Source organism: Apteryx rowi, unplaced genomic scaffold (genome assembly GCF_003343035.1).
Source record: "Apteryx rowi isolate R43461 unplaced genomic scaffold, aptRow1 scaffold_265, whole genome shotgun sequence".
NCBI classification, from domain to species: Eukaryota; Metazoa; Chordata; class Aves; order Apterygiformes; family Apterygidae; genus Apteryx; species Apteryx rowi.
Genome location: NW_020449030.1, coordinates 493,324 through 516,626, shown reverse-complemented (window position 1 = coordinate 516,626; position 23,303 = coordinate 493,324). Strand labels below are relative to the sequence as shown.

At 36.9% G+C, this 23,303-nt stretch overlaps 1 protein-coding gene across 14 annotated transcripts in view; it reads right to left on the bottom strand.

The window, feature by feature from the left end:
• The window catches only part of LRRFIP2 (LRR binding FLII interacting protein 2), a 61,400-nt gene extending 38,118 nt beyond the window's left edge, over positions 1 to 23,282 (bottom strand). For 8 of the 14 annotated variants that reach the window (XM_026067965.1, XM_026067951.1, XM_026067956.1 and 5 more), the window contains exons 1-4: positions 22,798 to 23,282; positions 11,897 to 12,045; positions 3,443 to 3,529; positions 1,854 to 1,904 (exon numbers count right to left, since the gene is read on the bottom strand). In XM_026067965.1, coding sequence (XP_025923750.1) covers positions 1,854 to 1,904; positions 3,443 to 3,529; positions 11,897 to 11,986 — 228 coding nt within the window. In that variant the 5' untranslated portion in view covers positions 11,987 to 12,045; positions 22,798 to 23,282. Of the gene's footprint in view, positions 1 to 1,853; positions 1,905 to 3,442; positions 3,530 to 7,074; positions 7,146 to 11,896; positions 12,046 to 22,637; positions 22,662 to 22,797 lie in introns of those variants that run through there. The other 6 variants (XM_026067964.1, XM_026067952.1, XM_026067955.1 and 3 more) reach the window with 6 other exon arrangements.
• Between the last annotated feature and the right edge of the window lie 21 nt (positions 23,283 to 23,303).

Below are 23,303 nucleotides of genomic sequence, written 5' to 3'. Positions count from 1 at the left end.
TTAAGTTGTTTAATATTATATGTGACTATTCAAAAGACCTAGTTAATACTCTGCAAGAAAAATATTTCCCATCTTTGTACTACCACAAAGAGATCAATTTCATAATATTTTAATCTCTCTCACCTATTTTGAGGTTTAAAATGATGATTTATGCTATATAGCTTTCCAACACATTGTAGTCAGACCACTGCTGATTCTAAACATGCTTTGTGCCTGAAGTCTAAATGGACAAATATCTAATTTGTTACTAATTTTTGCATCTTGCATGCAGACAATTTGTGAACAGTTGCCTACAGACTCATAGTATTTGCTGCTTAATGAGGATTACTCTTAATTGTGTGTATAACCACTGGTCTTTCCCCCAACACTGTAATAATATATTCCTATCATGCAGAACTTCAGATTCTGATATAATTTGCTGTAAATGGTTACCCTAGGTAAGTCACCTACAAGCCTCTTCCTGACATACAATCAGAAAATAGCAAGCCAGTATTAAGTGTTCATTATTTTCAAAGGATAAATAAAGTATTACAGTATGTATTGCAAATAGATAGCTACTGCTAGCACTATCAAACCCAATTTCTATGAAGTTAAATTTGAAATATGCGCTTTATCTAAGACAGAGGTTACATTTCCTGATCTAAAAAAGGGAATCCACATTTGCCCAGAAACTTCCTGTAGCAGAAGAGGCTCTTACAAGCCGAAGAAGGGGTTGACATTCAAGTGGGATGGCATTAATTTTGAAGTGAGATTGCTCATGAACATGTGTATTCTGCAGTTTGGAAACCCTTGCTCTTCAGCAAAGAAAGCATTCAAAAGTGAGCTGCACCAAAAGATATCAGAAAGCCTATGAATAGTTTTGTAAGAGGGAAATGAAAACTACTATGCATACAAATGCCAGGTGGGCAAAGAGACAATATCAAGTCTGCATAACTTTCTGCAAAAAAAATTTCTAACAACAGTTCTAGGATTTCTCAAAAGTGCTGATTAACTGTAATAGTAGGTTTAACCATTTGAAATTATATCAAATTTTGGCATGTCTTACTTAAATCTCAATTCAAACACTCATACACTGAAAACTTTCTTAANAAAAAAAAAAAAAAAAAAAAAAAAAAAAAAAAGATTCCTCCACAGAAACACAAACATTTCCCTTTTAACTCTCAGAACAGATGTCTGACCAAATAAATGCAAACTGAACAGTAGTTTTATTAGATTGTAATGCAGCCATCTCTATGCCTTCCTACTTAGAGGATTTAATCTAAATAAACAGCCAAACATTCTATCATTAATTGGAAGCTAGGGGCAAGGAGTAAAAGAATGCAAGAGTAAGCTTGTGCATGTCATCTAGATTTTCTTTAAAAGGGGCAGAAGATCAGACCTTTTTTTTTTTCAATCATTTAAAAATAAGTTTTGTAATTCACAGAAGTGACTTAATCACCAGTGAAAAATTAGCGTTTGTCACCTCAAAGAAAAACAAAATATAAATGAAAATCTGCCAATACTAATGTAAAAAAAAAAAAAAGAAGAAATTAACTAAAATAAAAACATTTACCATTAAAAAGATATGTTTACCTAGACTGAAACTAAAGTAGTTTCACTCTAAATATAATTTATGACTTTAGGCCAACACATGGTGGAAAGTGTCTCATTGCAAGGAAAGCATCTCATTTCAGTGTTTGTCTTTTGCTTCTGTAAAGCATCCTGCATATCCACATCCATATATAATTATTTACTTTCAGTGATAAAAACAGTTTGAAATGGCACAATGCAAACCATTAGTAAATTATTTTCTCCAAATTCTATGTTAGTTCTCTGAGTGGCAAAAACATGCACAACAGGTGGTTTCAGCCTACCATCCATTTCTGGATATGAGCCCATTTTCTATCATATGAACGCTGAGAAAACTATAGAATGTAAAAACAAAAACAAACCATTTACAACAAAGATTAGGAATCCCGTCTTGTATAGCAACTAAGTAAAAAACTTGAAATAATCTAGAGTTAATTCCCATAAAATCTTCTACAGAACAATACCTGTAGCATTTAGAAGACTAAAGATTTGGAATAATGAGAGTCATGTAAAATGAGGCAATACACTTTTTTTTTTTTTTTTTTTTAAATCAGTTGTACTCCTTGTTATCACACCAAAACAGCAAGCATCTATCAGCATTTACATCAATTTCAATGCAACTACAATAAAGAAATAATAATTTCCAATTCTTTTGCATGGTAAGGTAAAATCTGAGTTAACTGCAATGACCATTATATAATCAAAGACTGCCAGAAACCTAGTTTTTAGTTTTCTTGCTCCAAAAAGGAAATGTGAGTTTTCTTACGAGATGTGTGGTGTAATACACAATTGTGTGTGTAAATATTATTGCAATGCTATTAAACTGTTTTAAATGAACATCCTGACAATAGATATTTATTCATTGTGAACATTTCTGGTATGATCTATAACGAAAGAAACTGACCGAAAAATGCATACTCAAAGTCACATATCCAAATTACTCAATTACTAAGTATTAGTAATTATAAAAAATTAATAATTATACTAAATTATAAATAAAAAATAAAGAAAAATAATTATCTCTACCTTTTTGTAGTTGTTTACCCTATACATTAGGCAGTGTACATTTTAGGTACAGTCATGTTCATGATTGCTGTCAGTTATCCATATTTATATGAATCTTTTGCACAGCAACAACAGGCAAAGAAACCACTTTTGCATAAGTCATTGTTCTTAAAATATGGGGGGGGGGGAAATCATCAGCTAATTTTGGATTTGATTTACTAGATCCATTTCTAACAACAATTAACTGTTTTTGATTCATGTGTTAGATGTTGAAAACTGTTCTCTATGTAAAATTATTTGTGCATGCCTCATTTCTGGACATTACCACTATGTTCTCCTCTGCTCACTTAAAATCATATATGTAGTAGTAAGAAAGAACATCAGCCCTTTAAATATTTAAAGGTAGACATTTAGATTCATCTTTGTCCAATTTTGCTCGTTAGCACCGAATTTATGGCATTTGTTAAAACATTCAAACACCTGATTCTGCCTGTAAAGCTAGAATTTTTAAAATCACATTAAAAATGGTTTATTTTTCATGTTAAAGCAAGAATACTAACAGCCTATTTCATGTAGCGGATCTTTTGATTATATGATCTTCTTTATTAATGATGTTCAAAATGAATGTTCACATTAATATTTTGTGAAGCACTACCACAGGTAAATAGGAAGCAAGTTATCCTTTTAGATATATAACCTATGGGGAAGGAAGAGTTTCAGGAGGAAGAGAGAGAAGGTAACAGCTGTTTGATGCCGAAAACCCCCCCAGCATATAGCTGAATTACATTGAAAGACAAAATCCGATGCAAGTATAGAAATAAAATGCAATACATTAAGAATTTTAGTAATTCGTGACAATTTACACTACCTCTTTTTGCTGTCGCTCCAATTCTCTCATACGTATATCTCTTGCTTCTGCTCGAGCTGCCCGTTTGGCTGCAAGCCTGGCTTCTGCCTATAAGCAAATTGAAAATAATGAAAGTTTAAAATACATTTTTGTGCAATGGTTTGAGTATTCAATTTAATAATCTCTTCACAGAAATGCATTAAAATTCTAACAACATAATAAATAAGTACTCAAGAAATCAGAGTTCTTGGAACAAAACTTCAGAAAGGGTATATACCTAAGTCTTTACAGATATCATTACTAGTCAAAAGAATAACAAGTTGTTAATAAAAGAACTGAGCTAAGAAATACTATCATGACTAAAAATCTTATATTCATGTCAATCCTGTTGACTTTAACCTGGGTTCCTCACCTTTCCCTTCAGGGCCTTATACTCCCAGCTCCTTACTCAAGACAACTCCTGCACTTGGAATCTGCTGTCTGTGCATATGCATACTATTAAACAAGACATGTAAGCAACTGCAGGATCTTGGGCCAAAGAAAGATGTTAAAACAACAAACAAACAAACAAAAAAGAATCAAAATGTAAAGATTTTAAACCACTGCTGCTCATGTTACATTAAAAGGCTCTGGTCTCATTTGGAATGATTTTAAAAAGCCAATACCAATTAGAGGTCGAATTACCTCAGTATGCTAGTGGGATTACTAGCAATCATAAAATAAAATCAATTATTGGACAAAACAGTATAGAGAAAGACGAATATAGGGTTACAGTTCCACAACAAGCAACTAAATTGCTCACCACCAAAGGGGAGTTCCCTACCTTTCCACTCGGAGCCTTATACTCTCAACTACTTACTCAGACACAACTTCAGCACTTGGAATCTGCTGTGAGCCAATTTAACTCACTACCATAAGTGGAAACAACAAAGAAAAACAAATAAGTAGTTTTCTGCTGTGTTAGTGAACTGAATTGGCTTGTGGAAGAACCTTACGCACACCAGATCCAGCAAACACAAAGGGCAGGATGAGCAGTTTTGAGATCTCCCCCTCTCCAGTGGCAGTAACCCACAAAGCTGGCACAAATACCACTGTATATTTTTTCCCCTTCCTACTCAGTCTCAGCCAAAAGAGATGCGTTGTCTTTCAGATTGTAAATGCTACTTCAAATTTAATCAGTTAATTAAGTACATGAGATGATTTGCTTTTGACATAAAGCTAGAAGCTGAGGAAAATACAAGCTCAATTGTTTCATGTTTGGATAATAAGTTGCTGATAATTTTCTCTTAAATTCTTGAAATATTAAATCACTGAAATCAGGTTTGTCACAAAAAAATTCTGGTTTGTCTATCTAGTGTTAATTAAAAACTTCTGAGAAACACCAGCAACCAAAAATTCAAAACTCCTGCCAAAGCATTTAATTGTACAGAACTTTTTAAAATAAGAATAGCCATGGGATTTTGGATTTTTTCTGCTTTTGCCATTGTCACTGCATAGGTTTATATAAAACATAAGAAACTTATAAAACGCATATGACAACCAGAAATAACTCACTATCTTTATTATGATTTGGGGAAGAGGAAGGAGTATTTAACTCAGAATTTAAATTATAGTTAAGCTACAGGTACAAAAATATCCATCAAATAACAATAAAGAATGCAAACACATAACAACCTGGTTACTTAAAAATAGTTTGTCTTAACTTCAAATGACTCTCACCAAGACTGCTTTACATATTTTGTACACTCAAAAATATGATTCCAAGTCAGTACCAGAACTACTGACTGCCACTACTCAATCATTTTTCAGATCAGCATAAAGCTACTGCTCTTCCTACTTATTGACATCATACAAGAAAAGCAAGGGAATTCCTAAGCAACAGGAAGTCTTTTCTCACTCCCAGCCCTACTCTGCAGTTGTCTGTGATCATAGCTTCCGTGTCATACAAACTTTCACACCGACAGGCAGCACAGAAAGAGAACGGACTCAATCAGCTGATGCATCTGTTTTCAGTTCTGTCTACAGATCACCAGACATACGCAGACAACCTTTAGACTCTGGCAAGACTTAACTGTACTGTTAAAGAAAGAAAGTTCATTCATTTACTGACTCGTGCTAAAAATCAATTCCCATTTTACCATTCATTCCTATTCCTACAGCCAGAGACCGAACTTTCACATTCACCACGTTCCTACAGTAAAGGGGAAACTCCATCTCCAACAATTCACTAAACCCTTGATAAAATTGAGAAAAATTGCTCAAAGAGTTTTGTTGTAAAGATTACACCTGAAATTAAAGAAAAAGAACATTTTCAGAGAATAGCTTTAGCAAAATCTTTAATGATTCAGTATTACATTAATCTGAGCAACCAGATTCATCTGAAAAGTAGGAAATTTCAAAAAGGCAAAGTTGGCAAATTAGATGAAAGCATAGTTCAGATTTTCTTCACCACAATTTAGGGCAAGAGATGAATCACACTGAAATTTGAAAGGCCACCACAATGAATAATTCCCTACTCTCATTTGAATTATTAGAGAGAGCAGTCCTCATGTTGTTAATAGAGTACTCATGCAAATCCTGATAACTATGTAATTGAAATTCAAAGGTAAAATAAATACAGGGATAACCTTTATTCCAAAGGACACTACTTCCCTCCTGGATGCTACTATTCACCCTGTTGTGTTATTGAAGAAAGCTCATGGAAGCTGTCATGAAACAAATTTCACTAATAAACTTCTCACAGACAAAATCCTTCAGCTATGCTGAAATCAAGTCAGTAGGTATCTGTTAAGGGAAATGCAGGGCTGCAGCAGTTTTGCATAGGGAATTGCCTTGAAAACAAGAAGCTATTTCAGACTATGAAAGTGGCAGAAAAAAGAAAACTAGACTAATTTTGTAGGAAAAAAAAAAGCAAAAGGACAGGCAGTCACATTCTAACGCTTTCCTAAGTGAATCAGCAATTGAATTGAAGAGCATTCTAAATACATCACTATTCCTTGCTCACAAGAGCTTGGGACTCAAAGCAAAGGTTGTTTTCTAGAGCCTGCTTTAAACAAATTCCAGTTTTAGAAATCTATGGACTGGCCACTACAGTTTTGATATCAGAGTTTCAGCACTCATTATTCTATGTACAATCTCTAGAACAGACATGCAGTTATGATAAAACAACACTACAGTACCACCTAATTGTAGTACAGCTTGTTTAAAAGTGAGATGACATATCAAGTTCCTATTTTCTGAAGTAAAAATTATATTCTGGACTGTCCAAAACCTAGGAGTTTTGAAAAGTTTTATTTGAAAAGCTTCTAAAGGGAATTTCCAACTGCTATAAAGAAATGAGATAACTGAGATTTCTTAGACACTGCAAGTAAGAGACATGGTCTCCAAACTTGTTAAATCCACACCAGTATACTTACACCAATGGCTGGAAGGGAAAAGAATCCCTTGGTTATATATTCAGCAGAGCAAAGAGGAGCCATAAGGTAAAGAGTAACATGGACTGAAGATGAGATCCTTGTAACAAAAGAGATTGAATAGAAAGAAAAGCAGCACAAAGAAGAAGCCCTCAAAACTTTATTAGGATAGAAAAGGATCATTCTGTAATTCTGGGTTTTTTGTACACAAATGCACACTCATTATTCCTTATTTTTTACCTTCATCCTAAGGACAAGTGTGATTTTAAACCAAGTGTTCTATCTGCATTTCTTTGGATATCAGCTCTGCTCTGTGTAACAGAACAAAAACACCCATTCACTGCCAAGTTCTGGAATTCTTCATTTCAAAACAGATATTAAAACTTATTAAAATAAAAGTAGCATTTCAATGCATCTGCACAGGCAACATTTCACTCCAAAAGAATATACCTATTATGGCTATTTTCAAGCAGTCAAGCTAGCTAGAAGCAGTAATCAGTTCTAAGTTATTTTATTGCATATGTTTATTAAAAATCTGGGTAGCAATAGAACATTCTCTTTCCATTACAGATGGCACGGTCTGTCAGTTTCCTTATTTTCCACCTAAAAACAATTACTAACAGCTATTTGCAATGATTTAGAAAATTGTCTCCCTTTACTGCATTTTTCTTCTTTCTTCCTTCGTATTTTTATATATGCTCTGCCAAAATCTTTGGCAAGTCTTTCACACCATTTTATCTCAGCTTCCAGGGATAGTATTTAGTTCTTCAGTTAAATCCATGATGTTTTTGGAAAGAAAGAAAAGAGAAAGGGAAAAAGATCAGATTTGGATTTGAATGTCTTTATATGATTAGAGTCTGGAGTCTTCCCTTTTTGAGGTGTTTTTTCATAGTGTCTTCACAGTCCTTCACCAAGATATCAAAGGATATGCATAAAAAATAATTAGAAAAACCTTAGTAGTAATAGAATTAACGTGTAGGAGCTTTCCCCCCCAGCCAGTGCTGAGTAAGAATAAGCAGAACTGCATAGTGTTGACAGACATTTTTCTCCTTCCCCTTGCTTGCAAGAAAGAATTTCAGTATGAAACGATAGTAGCTTGTTTTTAAATTTCATACTATAGAGACAGAGGTTCCTTAATTAGCTCAGATTCGGAACAAAAGCTTCATAAGGATAAAAAAATAGGCTATAATAAAAATATCATTCCCCTACAAAAAATACTTTTTAATTAAGCACAGTTAAAAATTACATTGCCATCATGGGTAACATTATATACAACTCCTAACAAGCCTACATTTTCCAGTATACATGAGGCTCCAGCAAGGGAGGGTCTCTCTTCCACAAGACGGCAGTTGTGAGCAAGTCAGCTACCTCTGCCTAGTTACCATGTTCCGTTTCTGTCATCAGGACATTTCACTGAAAACCCTGGACTCTGTACCAGCTCTGGCAAAGAATGAGTATTCTCAAAAGGTTCATCTTATTTCCTGATACACTATTACACACTGCAGTATAATGCTTATTTCAGCAGCTCTTAATAAGTAAACACAGTCCTTGCTTTATTTCTCTTTACTGCTGCTCTTTTCTTCTGCATTTGCTCTTCTCATACTACTTTTCCCTCCTCACCTCCTGTCTCCGGGACCGAGGCAGCACCATCACTCATGTGCCAAACATGTTTCTTAAACCTCCTCAGATATATGTTTCTTCTATACTAATTTCTGATGTCCCTACTCTTTCTCTGATCACCCACAACAATTTTTTTTCTAGAAAAAAATAGTAAACAAAATCTTACAGTTTGCATGACTTAAAGGTATAGGATTCTTTATTTCTGATATCTGTGGCCAACTCCCACAGTAAGCAAAAGATACAAAAGAACTCTCTACATAACAGTGCTTGAAGGTTACAAGGAGGGGAAAAGAAACTACCAGAGGAAAAGTTCTCTGATGCAGTGGAAAGAGTGAAAACTAAAGCCGTCTGACAAGGAGGAAGTAGTTTGACCAAGCCCTTCAGATCCCATGATAATGACCTGGTCTTTCAGCAACTATTTTCAAACAATAAGACAGATTATGTTCAAGCAGTGCAGAACTACACAGAAACAGCTTTATTGGATCAGTACCAAAGAATTCTTCACCTGAAATTTCCTAGAGGGCGGATGGCTGGGATGGTACCGAAAAGAGGATATCGCTGGTTTGATACATCCCGCAGAATTAAGAAATCTCAATTTTGTCAAATTAGAGTGGGGAGGAAGAACGATATTAGTGCTTTCTGAAATATGAATTTTTGGAGAAAAATAAATCCTGAACTTCATATGCTACACTAAAAGCCTTCACCAGTGTTACAGACAAACTCCCTCCAAATCCCAGTACCATTCTGTGACTGCTCTGAACCCCAGAATACTTCCATGATGTCCCCCTTCCCCTCCCCCCCCGCCCCAAGATCATTCTCAAGTGCTAACCTTTTGTTTCAGTATTTTCTGGTTAGCATTTCTTGATGCCTAGCACAACTTTGTGGAACATTTCCCTCACAAGGCATCCGACTTGCAGATTAGAAGACTGAATTCAACTGTTGCAAGTAACATCTGCTAAAAAGGTAATTTCAGAAGAATATCCTTTGACATTAAAAAGACAAACAAGCCATGTTGCTGAAATAATGGACTCAGAACAGTAGATAGCTTGATCTCAGTGCTAACAAAAATTGAGATGGTTTACTTATTGTATATATTCATGCACTGAGAATTGGCATGCCATATGCCAGCATAGTAAAACAGAAACATTTCCCCAGTCTCAAATGATAAGGCATAGGTATGGCACAGTGAAGCCAGCTGTGATTAAAGACAGAACTTAGATTTATTAACTGGTTTCTGCTGTTATACACTAAGAAATGCATTTTGTTCCTTTGAAGTAACAGAAGTATTTTCTTTAGAACAAGTTGGCTGTGAATTACAGCAACCAATGCAATGACAATAGCTGCTATCCAATGCAGGATCAGAAGGCCAGCTTGACCTACACAGACCAAGGGGTTAACAATGACAGTAGTATGTATTGTCATAAGAAACATTCATAATGACATAACTTCTCACACAATTTTTAAAAGTCGAATAGCAAGTAGAACTAAGACTCTTAAACTGAAACCTGGAGATGGGAACACAAAAGAAAAGATCATATGATGCTATATGTAACCTGGAGAATGAAAATGTACAGGTAAGAAATCATTTTATTTTAAAATATGTTAAATTTCCTTCTCCCTAAAAAGCCATGAAAGTTGATCATAAAAATGCAGAAAAATGGCGGAACATTAGAAAGGAAAAAAGTAGTCATTCTGATAATAATTAAAAAAGAAATCAGAAGAACATTTAGGACAACTTAATTCAAACAGGTCTTAAAAATTATTAATAGACATGAAACAGTGTTAAAGACACTATGAAATGCCTATCTCTAAATGAAGCAGCAGAAAAATTATAGCGATCTCCAGCAGATTTAGATTAATCAGGCATACTGTTCAGCATTATATAAGTTTTTCAACAGGTTGTTTTCCAGTTCATTTTTGATAGAAAAGGAGGGAAGACTTCACATCATATTTATCCCTGGAATAGATGTATACAACTCAATTCATCCCTGTGAGATAACACCTCCGGCTGTGAAACTTAACATTAGCTTAAATCAGCATTAAGGGGAAAAAAATCCCTTCTTTTTTGTTTAATTTACACTCATGCTCAATTTCAATTGAGGTGGGATGGGGGCATAAGAGAACATAAAACCCTACAAATAGCAATAATTCTAAGATAATAATTATTACACCTCTTCATTGCAACTACTTTTTTCTAGGCTGACTAGGTTGCAAGTTGATGTTACTTTACTGGGACCGTTCAGAGCACAGTTGAAAGAAGTTTAAAGACACATTCCTTCTCCTCCTTTGAATATTCTTCCCCCAAACTGAGAGATGGAGCTTGAGGAAAGAGACAGCACATGGCCCAAAGCCCCACAAAGAAGGCAGCTGGTGCTGTGAGAACTTCCATTAGATTTGGTGTCAACATAACCTTTTAGAAAGTTATCAAATACATGAAAATGACTTTTTGCTGACCAAGCATTTCCTTTATTTACACTCAGTAATAACTACTGTTAAAAACAGTAGCTGTGTTTTCAAAGACCTATAACCTATTTTGTCTCACGATGTGTTATTTTCTTTATATATATTTATATGTGTATATATAAAAAACATATATACACACAGACATAAATTATATATATATAAGAACCTACTTTTTGTATTTATTTATGTCAACCAGGGTGAGCAGCTTTGTAGATAACATAGTTCAAAACTTCTCTATGCCCTTCCATACAATCAGTACTAAGGCTTTTGTTTAACAGTCAACAATGTTTCTTCTCAGAAAAGCTCAAGTCCGAATAAAGGCCTGTAGGACTCTAAATTCCAGCTGTCTCCTTCCTATATGTGGTGGGACAAAATTCCACTTCTTTATCAACTTCTTGTTAATAGCATTTTTGGTTGGTTACCTCAGCTCTCTATTTTTGAGCTGGTGACGCTGCTAAGTTAGTCCTGGTACAGCATATATGTTATTTTGACAGATCTATGACTTTTAACATTTGAAATAGAATATGTTTGTTACCACTTAATCATTTTAATAATGACTACTACACATTCAACACTAAGAGATAGCACTGGTCATCTTCAGCACATCACATTTATCCCATTGCATTATGTAGAGTTCTTTTTTAGTTTTAGACTAAGATAGCAATTGGATTTCTCATTCATCTTGAGCTGACAGTTATTTAAAGCATATAGCTACTTGTAGAAATATCTTCTGAGGTTTAAATGTGGTCCTGTAAAATTACATTAAATCATACAAGACGCATCATTATAAAATGACATTTACTGAAATACTGTAGTGGTTGAAAATGTTTCTATTTTGTATTAATTATCATATTTTGGTTAATTACACTTGATATTTTTAATGTACAGCTCAATACATTTAAATTTTTCTGGATACTGAGTTAACCAAGTTTGCTTTTATCCACATTTTGAAATTGAAGACAATTTTAAATTAACAAACCTCTCTGGCAATGTTACTTAAAGCTTCATCTTCCGCAGAAAATCTGTCTTTCACTGGAGTTCTTTTCCTTCCTGATCCAGGAGTCCCCATTTTTATTCTGTAGGTTCTGTATTTGCAAGAATGGACAGGAAAAAGCTCAGTTTTCAGATCTGAAATGAAAAAAAAGAAAGAAAAGTATTAAATTTCCCCATTCTTTACCTATATAATACTCAAGAAACCTACATGCCATTGGCACAAATTTCTCCAGCAGTTGTATTTCTGGGAAAATTCTATCACAAAATCTTGTGGAAGCTTTATAAAATACCCTTGCCCTCTACAAGGCGCACATGCACAGTTAATTTTTCCCTTTTAAGAATTCTGTTGAATAAAACCTATCAGTTTTGAATCTACAGCTTCAAAGTGTTTGGCTGTGCACAGCTGTCAACTGCTGCTAACTGAAGACATGCAAGTACCCTGTCACTTTTCACAGCTCCTAAAAATAAGCATCTGTTTAATTTTATAGACTTTGGAGAAGCTATAGGTAACAATGCTTCAAGAATTAAAATTACACATTCCTCTCCAAAACAGAAAGATTCACAGAGTCTTTTCAAAGCAACCAAGCAGCTAGAAGAGGCTTATATACATTTTAATGTAGCTTTAAAATCCAGTGAGAAGTACATGTGCCACCTACTACAGTAAAGACATTTCTGGACAAACAAACAATTCTTTTGCCTAACTAGATTCCTAATTTGGAAAATGAAGAGAGAAACATACAAAATCATATACCCACTGTGAAACATAAAACACCCTGTAGTCTTCTTCCAAACACCTTTGCCATCAGTTGCAAATATACCAAAATCATCACCAAACCAAAATGCAACTTGTTTTTACACATACAGCCACAGGCAGCAAAACATTACTCATTTAAAAATTAATAATAATAATTTCTTCAAAGATCCTAAAGAAACCCTACTTCCAGACATCCAGGTCCTTCCAAATGCCAGATCAGAATTTGGTTGCAATTCAGCTATTTGATATGAAAGAGGTAAGTGTCCCACACAGAGCTTGGGAAAATACCTTTTTTAGAACAAGGATTTCCTTCCATGCAGATAGAAATGGCCTAACATGGAACTGTATCAGCAATCCTCTTTTGGAAAAAAAAAAAAAAAAAAAAGTTGCAAGAACTATCTTTCATACTGGATCCAACCAGCAGACACTCAGGAATTCCTTTCAATTTGATTGAAAAGAAAAAAAAGAATGGGACGAGGATATTTTTTGTGCAAGTGCATTTCTTAATTTATTTTTATACAACAATCACAAAGTCAAAACATATGGGGCACTTCCTGGAACTCAAAGATATCAAGTAGCACCACAGTTCTCTGTTTTAGCTTCTACACTTTTTTTTCCCCCCCATAACTTCATGCCTCTATTCTTCTCTTCCTTGGAGGAGGTCTTTTTCTCTGCTTCAACTTCTGCATGTATTTTACGGTTTTCTATGTGCTTAGAGGAGCGAATCATACTATTTGTTGATGTGAGAAAAGAAAACAAAGACTTAAAATTAGCAGTCCCCTTTTTTAACATATCTGCATAGGACACATACCACTATTACGCAGTATAATCTTATTTATTTCCAGCTGCTGTTCTGAGACCAATACAAAACATATGAAATGCTGCAGGTGCACAACAGCTCCATTATGTAAAAACCCTAAAGGAGAGTTTGCAGTGTTTGTGGAAGAATACTTAGGAACAAAAATACAGCATTTGAAGGGGCCAGAGAAAGTGCAGTTCTATAGCCCAGTGATGAACACACTTCTGATAGGGAGGAGGGGGAACAAGCACCTCCATTCATTCCTCCATAGGCTTATTCATTTTGCAGTGCAGAGTTTTAGATAAAATAAAGGCATTTGGGCCAATATACAGGACTTGCCTCCCAGAGAGGGTCTATACCATCTGCCAGTGGCTCATGCTTTAGTTTATTTGTGCCTCCTTCACAGTATGATTTTTTTGGTTTTGGCTTTAATTGGGAGGTTAAATAGCAGCACACTTTCAACAAGAAATACAAGATTCCAGCCTCATTCTTATCCTAGAGGTTGGGATGGTTCTTGGAAGTAGGAAAGCAGAGGTTGAACTCATAGTAAAGGGAGACTCTGAACTAAGGTCTTCTGGGACAAGTACTGCTGCTGTTAGTCTATTCAGTAAGAGTCTATCTTTTCGGTCTGAAAAACAAGCAAGCAAGCAAGCTCATACTTTGTACTCAGATGAACTTGCATGTTTTTACCTGGAAAGCAGTTTTGATGTCTCAGAGGCTGAAATTCAAGCTGAGAACTACAGACTGCTGCCCACATTTGGAAGAAAGCTCTCCAAAAACCTGCACTGCTTTTAAGTAGTTCTTATCAGCTGGCTTCAAATAAAGAGGGAAGTAGAGCACTAAACAGAAGTTGTATCAATGCATAAAATAATACTCCCTTACTATAAAAGGGTTTTAGAAGGTAATATTTTACCAAAGTCAAGAAATAATTTTATGATAAATCAGTTCATGTAATACAACTCAAATCTATCCACTAAAAAAGACCATCGAGCCTGAAATTAATTTCTTTTAATTTGCGCATTTAAAGTTGCATTTCTTAATTAAATATTTAGCACATAAGTAAAATCTGCCGAATAACTGCATATAACATAGACTTGAACTGCATCTGTGGATGTCTTTCAAACAACATGGCACTTCTAATAGACAACTAACTGGTTTGTGAATTCAGTAAGATTCTCTTAGCTGCCAGACCGATTTAGGAAACGGATTGTAATAACTTATATAGCTATTTTTAGTATAGCCACTTTCAGAGTGACAATAATTACTTAATGTATACACAAATCATAGTGGATTAAAAAAAATGCAAATACTTTTAATGAGCAAAAAGCTCTTCATCTGAGTCTCACAGTAGCACAACTGTACAGAAATCATTGTGCAGTAAGGCAAGCAAGTGTGGCAAGCAAGCAAGAAAAGGAAGCAGTGACAGACTACCTGAAGAAATATAGAGATATTGCCTTTGCATACAAGGATGAATTAGTAAAGCCAAAGCTCAGCTGGAGTCAAAACCAAAGGCTGCAAAGTACAGGACAGACTTCTATAAGGACATTGGCAGCAAAAGCAAGACCAAGAAAACTGTGGGGCCATTGCCCAGTGAGGCAGTGAACATGTGTGGAGCCCTTGCAGGGCCCACCCTTGTCAAAATAGCCTGTATAACAACACCTGTGAAGATAGGAATGTGAGTATGTGTGAATCAAATGTGTAAAGTTGTCTGAGATGATGTTTGCTCCAAACTGATCATGTTAAAGAGGAAGAGGGCAATCAGCTAGATTAAATAGTAACTAGGGAATTTCAAAAAGACTTCTGCAACAATGGAATAAGCTTGAAAAGAAGTATAAAAGAAGCACAAAAATCTGCACCAGCGGGGAAAGTCCCTTTAGTAGAAACACCAACAGTCAAAGCATGGTTTGATACTGCTAGGTATCTAGGTACTGCTAGGTTTGATATTGAAGTTGCCCTGCTAGCATCACAACCTCTGCCTAGGCCAGACAGTGTAGCCTCCCTGTTGGAGGCTGCAAGTTGCCTGCACTCCAGCTAGTGGGCTGCCAGTGCACAGTGCAACAAGCAAGGAGAACCCATACCTTGCATGTGAGCTTGTGGGGTGCCTTCTCACCAGCATGTGCACTAGCAGATTCTAGGGAGCAGCATGGGTACACATAAATCTGGAGCACCCACATCTCCAACAGGAAGCATGTTTAAGTAGGGGACCCTGCACCCCAGAAGAGAGAGTAGTTAAACACTGGAAAAGGGGCCCAGAGAGGCTGTGAAATCTCCAGCATTGAAGAAATATCCAGAAGAGACTCAAAACTTGACTGGGCAAGGCCCTCAACAACCTGCTCTAACTGACCACACTTTGAGCAACCGGTTGGACACAGTGACCTCCAGAAGTCCCTTTCAACATAAACAATTCTATGATTCTATAATTACTATTGACAGCTTTGAAAGTAAACTTCAACACAAGCAATCTTTAGCAAGATGTTTTAGTATTCCTTCAAGGGTTTTGTCAAGCTTCTTCTGTTCCAAAGAATTTTTATCTAGTTGACATATCTCAGAATATTTCATGTCTCATTATACGATTCCATAGTAAAGAGCTCCAGTTCTATTACGAACTTACAAGTCTAATGCTAAAGCTGTGATGATGTTACATCTCAGAAAAGTTTAAGGTGACCAATATTTCGGATGCATGCAGGAATATTCCTTAGGTGCTTCACTTCTGTAACTTGTAAATTACAGGAAAAAATATTTTGCTGCATGAGATAAGAATTTAATATAGGTCATAACCATAGAATTTATAGAAAAATAACTTGAGAACCCCAAAACAAACAAAACCACACAAAGAACAGTTTGTTACACCAGTCTACCTAAACGATAAAAGATGATAAAGGGAAATTACATTATTGCCTGCTGCATTTACAGTTCAGAATTCCCAAGTCATGTCTATTACATGTTTAGTTCTTACTGTAGGCTGGGTTACACGCTGTATTACAGATAACTGATGAAGCAGCATTGAACTTTCAAACCTAATATATTTAGATTTTAAGAAAGGTGACGAGGGAGGTGACATGCTGTCAAAGGATCACTCGAAGTGTCAAGTAAGCACCACTTTTTTTTCCTCTCTTCCAAAAGAGCCCATATGTTTGGTTGTCTCAAAATATTATCATTTCCATTCCATTTACTCTTTATCCCAAAATTCCCAGCAGTTTTAGCTACCAGAAAAGCCCCTGTGTTTGAAACCTTATGATTCTCCCACACCAACCTTTAACAGCCCTTTAATTCTTTACAAAAAGACAGTTTACATTAAGATATTAAGAGAGAATGCTTTATGCTACAACAGCACATCTTTTTACATGTTTTTTTAAAAAAACTTCAAAATAGATACTAATAGCACAATAACTACATAGATACTGGCAGCACGGTTGAAAAGTAGCTTATACACGAAGTCTTCAACATTAGAATGTTTTATTAGGAGCATATGTAGTCAGGATGCAGTGGATTTTTCTATTCTACCACTAGCAAGTTCTTGTTATCAGGTGACCCTAGATGATGCCAGGTATAGCATAAGAGGGGGCAAAACAAATCACCTTTGCTTGACTTGACTTCTGCTGTATTTAATTCCCCAAATTAAAATCCCTGAAGTTCCCAAACAAACAAAAAAAACCTGTGAGGAAGTTCCCCAGGTTCCCTCTCTCATTTGTCTTCACTTCAGGTATGTATAAATTTCATCACTTCCTTAAACATTGCTGTCTACTCTTTCTCCTATTACCTTCTAACTCTAGACTTGCGGTGTAAAGGTTCTCTTTGTTTCTCTGCCTAGAATTGTGATGTGTCTTACATAAAAAAGCAGCTACACTACACTTTAAGGCTATATCACTCACCACCTTCAGTGGCACCACCTGTTCTGATGTCTGGGTCTCTGCCAGTATACTTGGCATCACATACATGCAAGGCATTCAGATACTACAGTGTGAACAGGCTATAAATAAACAGACTGAAACTTGGCTTTCCTCTTTTAAATAACACTGCAAGATAATTAAAATTCACCTGTGTAGAAACAATCTCTGTATATTTGATCTAACAATAAAAAGCAGCAGTCCTGCTCTATAATCACTGGTTTTTAGAACCAGGGTCATAGCTTCCTAATACTGGAATACAAGCTAGCAGCCTCTACATTTGGAGTCCAAAGCCACTGACACAGAAGCTTGTATTTTTAAAAAAGTCAATTCTTTTAATCCTGAGAAGGAGCTGCACCTTTTATCCATAATAACCCAAAAACTTCTTACATGACTTTGGTTGTCCACTTGCAAAGTTAATTTTTGGAGCTGCCACACATCTTTAAACATCTGTAAGTGAATCAAATGGACCACAGAAGAGGTTCTACAGAATCCTGCTAACTGCTCCTGATGCTGGAATATGCTAACTATCCCTGAAATATGATGAGACAGATAACCTATAATGACCAACTTCCCAGTAGTATTTATCAGCTGAATTCACAACTAGGGTATATAAAAAACTAGGTTTGATACAGAAATTTATCAGTCTTAACAAACTAGACACAGCACTAAGCTTTTGTAATTATTGAGTAATTCTTTGATTTCATAAGAGCAAAAAGGAAATGAAGTCAATGGGAGACAGGAACTCAAATCTGAATACAGAAGAAGGCTAGAATTTCTTGAAATCAAACAGTGTAAAAACCTAAAAGAAAAAATTTGAACAAAGATTACTTGGATGAATAATTAGAAAGACATTAATAATACAGAGGATGAATATAAAGAGAGGGAGGAAAAGAAACACTCAAGAGCAACAAAATAATCTCATTTGCTGATCAAAATGAATCACTACTTATTTGTTTTTATTTATGGTAGTTCCACAAATGTTCAAAATACCAAAAGAATGTATTTGTGAAATATACTAAAGAGAGCAAAAGCTTTTTCAGACACCTAACTAAAAACAAAGAGCTAAGAAGCAGGACTACTATGCAATGATGATAGTAGTTGAAATTAAAGGATTTAAAATGATTTCATAAATTCACTGAATGCTTGCCCTTCACTTCAACAAATCAGTGCTACCAGCAATGGTGTAAATGCAGGGTAGACAGTGAGAGTGAAGGTATGGAAGCTACTATACGCAGAATTAAAGCAGAATTCTAAAACTTAATATGCTCAGGAGTACAGTGGAAAGCTCCCATCCCAGAAATTTTAAAGAACTGTTTCATGAAACTGCAGCTCTAGCAACAAGGATGTATTAACAAGTCAGAGGTGTTATTATTATTATTACTGCAAAACAGCAGAAGTAGCATTTACATTTAGGGAGGAGAAGGAATCATACTGGAAACTACAATCTTCTTAGCTTTTGCCTTTAGTGCTGTGTGAGAACAAGCCCAAGGAGACAGGGAAATCAATGGATATAGAATAAAAATACAACATGACTTTACTTAAGTTGTGCAAGACTAACATAATAGTCTTCCCCAGTAACTAACATACAAGGGCATGTTCTTTGGAATTAGTATTTCAATTGAAAGACAGGCCTCAAAACACTTGAGAAAGAAAAGGAACTGCATGTACTAACTAATCAGAGGGCAACTGACCCACTGAAAAGCAGGGGTGGTAGAAACTAACAGCTATTTATACAATAGTTTAGAGAACTCATTTAATATTTTCATTCTCAATACCCTTGTTCAGAAAAGATTTAATTCACAGTAGAATCAGTGCAAAAAAGAGCTGCTAATATGAGTAAAAGAGCCTAACATTGAAGGGAAAAAACAAAGACTGAGAAAGTGATATAATTACTGTCTGCTGAAAGATTATGGTGCTTATTACCACTGTGATGGAAGTAAAGCTATTCCAGTTAATGAATGATGTTTCCATTAAAAAAAGTTATTTGTCTCAAATTCTGTCTGTTGGCACAAAGTTTCTACTCTTCAAGAAAAAGAAAAGTTACCCTCTGGATAGTTGAAAGTTAGTCTGCTACAAGCTGAGAATTGCAGTCGACCCCACAATGCAATACGTTCACAGTTTACTTGCCTTTCTAAAATATGAGAAATAAAACTTTTTCTGAGTTCATGGTGTTTAAAAAGAGAATGACAATTCCTTAGAAGAAGTTGAAATCCCTTAATTCTTCCACATTATGGAGCTATAGAGGAACAAAAGCTCACCATAAGATAATCAAAAAGCCGTTATGCAGTGTGTAAAAGTGTTGCCTGATGGAGCTATAAACTGCAACTATGCCTGGCTAGCATTGATATACTCAAAACAATGCAATAGAGTATTCGTACCAACGTATCCTTACAGTTCTGCAAGGTCACCAAGCATCTCAGACCCACCAAGCTATCTTTGGTGACCTTCTTCTGTCCTCCCAAACTACCAAAATTCTGAGACATCACCACGCAGATCAAACTGGCTCACTTCAAGCAGTGGCACTTATTTTACTACGAGATACGAACATGAACTACGAGTTCTTTGTCAGTCAGTTGCCAACAGCTGCACTTGCAGATACCATTACTTCACAAGATGATAAAGTGTTAGGTACAGGATATTATCACCAGTAACGAGAAATATCTGCAAAGCTCTCACAATGGTCAATCACCAAGGGATATCTCAGGGCACAACATGAAGCATATGTAGGTTTCAGAGAAGTGGTATAACACATTTGGACTTTTCTATAATCAGTGCTACCATAGATGCTGAAGTTCCAGAAACAGACTAAGAAATCAAACGTGATTTTAAAATAGGAGGAAATGACAGCATTAATAATGAGCACCAGGAAAAAATGTTGGGAATGCATAATAAAAAACAAAGTCAGAAGAATCTTGTGTGTTTATTCTAAAATGGAGCAAACAGCACTTTTACGCTGTCAGCTTTTTCAAAATGAGTATCCTTGTGTCATTTTGCAAAAGAAAGATCATTAAAATTAAAAAAACATACTGCTACTATATTGAGGCTCCATTTTTTTAATGAATTAAACAAACAAAGAGCCCCATGGTAACAGCCCACATTCAGTAATAAGTTGCAACTATTTAAGATATTTTTCCATTAACAGTTTCCTATCTAGAACACACCTACATTTTTTTTTTACTATTGCTACAGTTCAGTGCAATGAAGAAAAGCTACAGCACCAAGCAGGGCAATTTCTTCTGGGTACCTCTTATGGCTTTTTCCACCTGCTGCTTCTTCATCAGCTGACATAACTCTTGCTGACTAACCCTCTACTCAGATAGCAGCCAGTAGGCTTAGAAATATTTGTTCCCACTTGGCCCCTTGGGGAGGTGCCCCTTCACCTCTCCTCTTGTAGCAGCTCTAACTATACATGACTATACAATAAAATAAAAAACAAAAAACTTTATCATCTTCAAAAGTAGACAGCATTATTTACATAACATATTTTGCAAGATGCATAAAATACTTTGTAGGACACATAAGGTCACACAGACAAACTGCCCATCCATTGTGTACACTTACATGTTATCTAGTTTCCGGATATTCAAGATAATAAATCTGATCATTTTCCTCAGAAAGCATCTCTAATCACTAGCACGTACTAGCGAACTGTACAGCCCTGTAAGTATCACCACACTGCTTCACATCAGGATTTTACAAATACAAATACAGCCAACAACACAGTAAGTATCAAACTTCTTCAGTATTGGTTTCTCATCCTCTGTTGGCATTATATACTGGAGGTATGTATATGTTATACCATTCTAGAGTCTGGGTTTTTTTTTCTATTTGATATAGGTACACTACAATTTTCACACTAACTATATGAAAGTCTAGCTTGTTTTCTATATAAAAATGTAACATGTACTACACAAAGCTCTATGACTTGGATTCCAATTTAAACTGCGCTTTCTAAAATTTGCATATGTTAAAATACTATGTCATCTGTATAACAAGAGTCATAATGAAAATGAGCTCCTTCCCTTGGAGTCGTTTCATAAAAGGTACTGACGTTTAAGGGCAACAAGCTTACACCTCACACGTTTCACAAAACTTTCCTCTATTCACAAGTTCCCAGGTAGAGACAGCTCAGTTCAGGTGAAACTGACTTCACACTCTAAGGTAAACATTTCTAAGCTCAAGCAACAAAAACAAACATTAGGTACAGCATGCCATGTATGTCAAACAGTATTTCATGTTGCTAGAGCACCTTTCATCTATTCTTACATCATCACTAAGCAATTACATTAACTAAGAAAGCAGACACGTATTAAAAAGATATTTATTTCTGGACCCCAAAGGTCATATATTTAAATAGCTGCCAGCCAAGACACAAATGAAAGCTTAAAGAACTCACCAGACAAGCATTGATTTGATCTTACAGGAAAAATACAAAAAAATTAAGATCTCCAAAGATGCTGGAAGCTAAAATTGTCACTTTGAAGGAATAAAACTGATCATACACCTTCTTCCTCATTTCATACCCAAGACAGTTAGAGGTCTCTACAGAATGAGGGAGTCACTAAAGAGATGATACAGATTCATTGTAATACATTTTTGTTATTGGTGAAAGTATCATGTTAGGACCCAAACTGGCAACCCTTAAACTTATGGGGCAGATCACAGCCCATGGCTATATTTTCAGGCTCCTTCCAAACTCAGGAAGGCGCCGATCTCTCTTAAGGTCAGATAACATCACAACATTTTCTTTGCAATCATAACAGCAGAGCATATTAAGAAAAAACAAAAACAAAAAAAAAAGAGTGTGATTTGAAACCAGAAAAGCCCAGCTAAGAAGAAGCAGAAAGCCTGACTGGACTGAACCCTCCCATAACCGTCTACCGAGGGAGTACACCCTGCCGCTTTGGGAAATACTGAGGATGCAGTAATACACTTTGAGGAAATATGAAAGAGAAAGGCACTGAAATACGAGCAGCTGTGATTTTGGGACACCTTCCTTTCTCTCCTTCCCTCTCCCTCATTCCGCCTTTTCCACTCAGCCTCGAGGAGAGTATCCACAGCGGGGAAGGGCGCGTGGGTGGGTGTGAATGACACCTTCCCGCAGGCCTGCGGACCAGGGAAAACAGATCGAGCCCGGAGTGTGGGAACTGCACGCCGGAAGGGGTCGGACGGCCGTGCCTTTCCCTGCTACATGCACACCAAGTCTGACACTGGCCAGAGAGAAGGGGGCGCACATCACAGCCTGGAGCTGTTGCCTTTATTGTTTCCCTTTCCCTTCGCCTACCTGACAAGCGAGTCCCGGCCGAAGCGCCGTGTCCTCCCCACTTCTCCAACCCGAAGAACCAGGTTCCCACCCTACTTCCCCGCCCCGTCCGGGTTTGTACGTAGGTGACACCCTCCCCCGGCCCTCACCCTCTTCGTGCGGGAGCCACAAGGAGCCTTACCTGCGGGCCAGCCTGCTGCAGCACCGGGACGCCTAACAGGGAAGAGCGGTTGCTTCGCTCTCCCCTCTACCCCCTTCCTCGGGTGCTGAGGGGCTCGTGGGTCCCGGAATCGCCTCGGGCTCCTTCCTTTCCTCACTCCCCACCCCCGAGATCCGAGGGGCAGGAACAGGAGCTGCCGAGGGCGCGCACCGTCCGCGGGCCTCGGCAAAGCGGCCGCTTTCTCACTTCACCCTGCCCGGCGAGGGAGCCGCAGGAACCTGAGCTTTAGGCAAAGACAAGCCGCCCTGCCCCAAGCCGCCCTTCTCTCCCCGCCCCGCTCTCGTGCCTCCTCCCCCTCAATGCCGGGCGGTTACAGCCACATCGCGAGCCCGGGAGGAAACGGCGGTTAACTTCAAACCGCTCCCAGGGTTCCGCGGGGGAGGGGAGGGCGCCAGGCGGCCTTTACGGGAGGGGCGCGCGACCCGCGCTGCCGCCGAGGCCGCCCGGCGCGCGTGCACCGCGCCCCA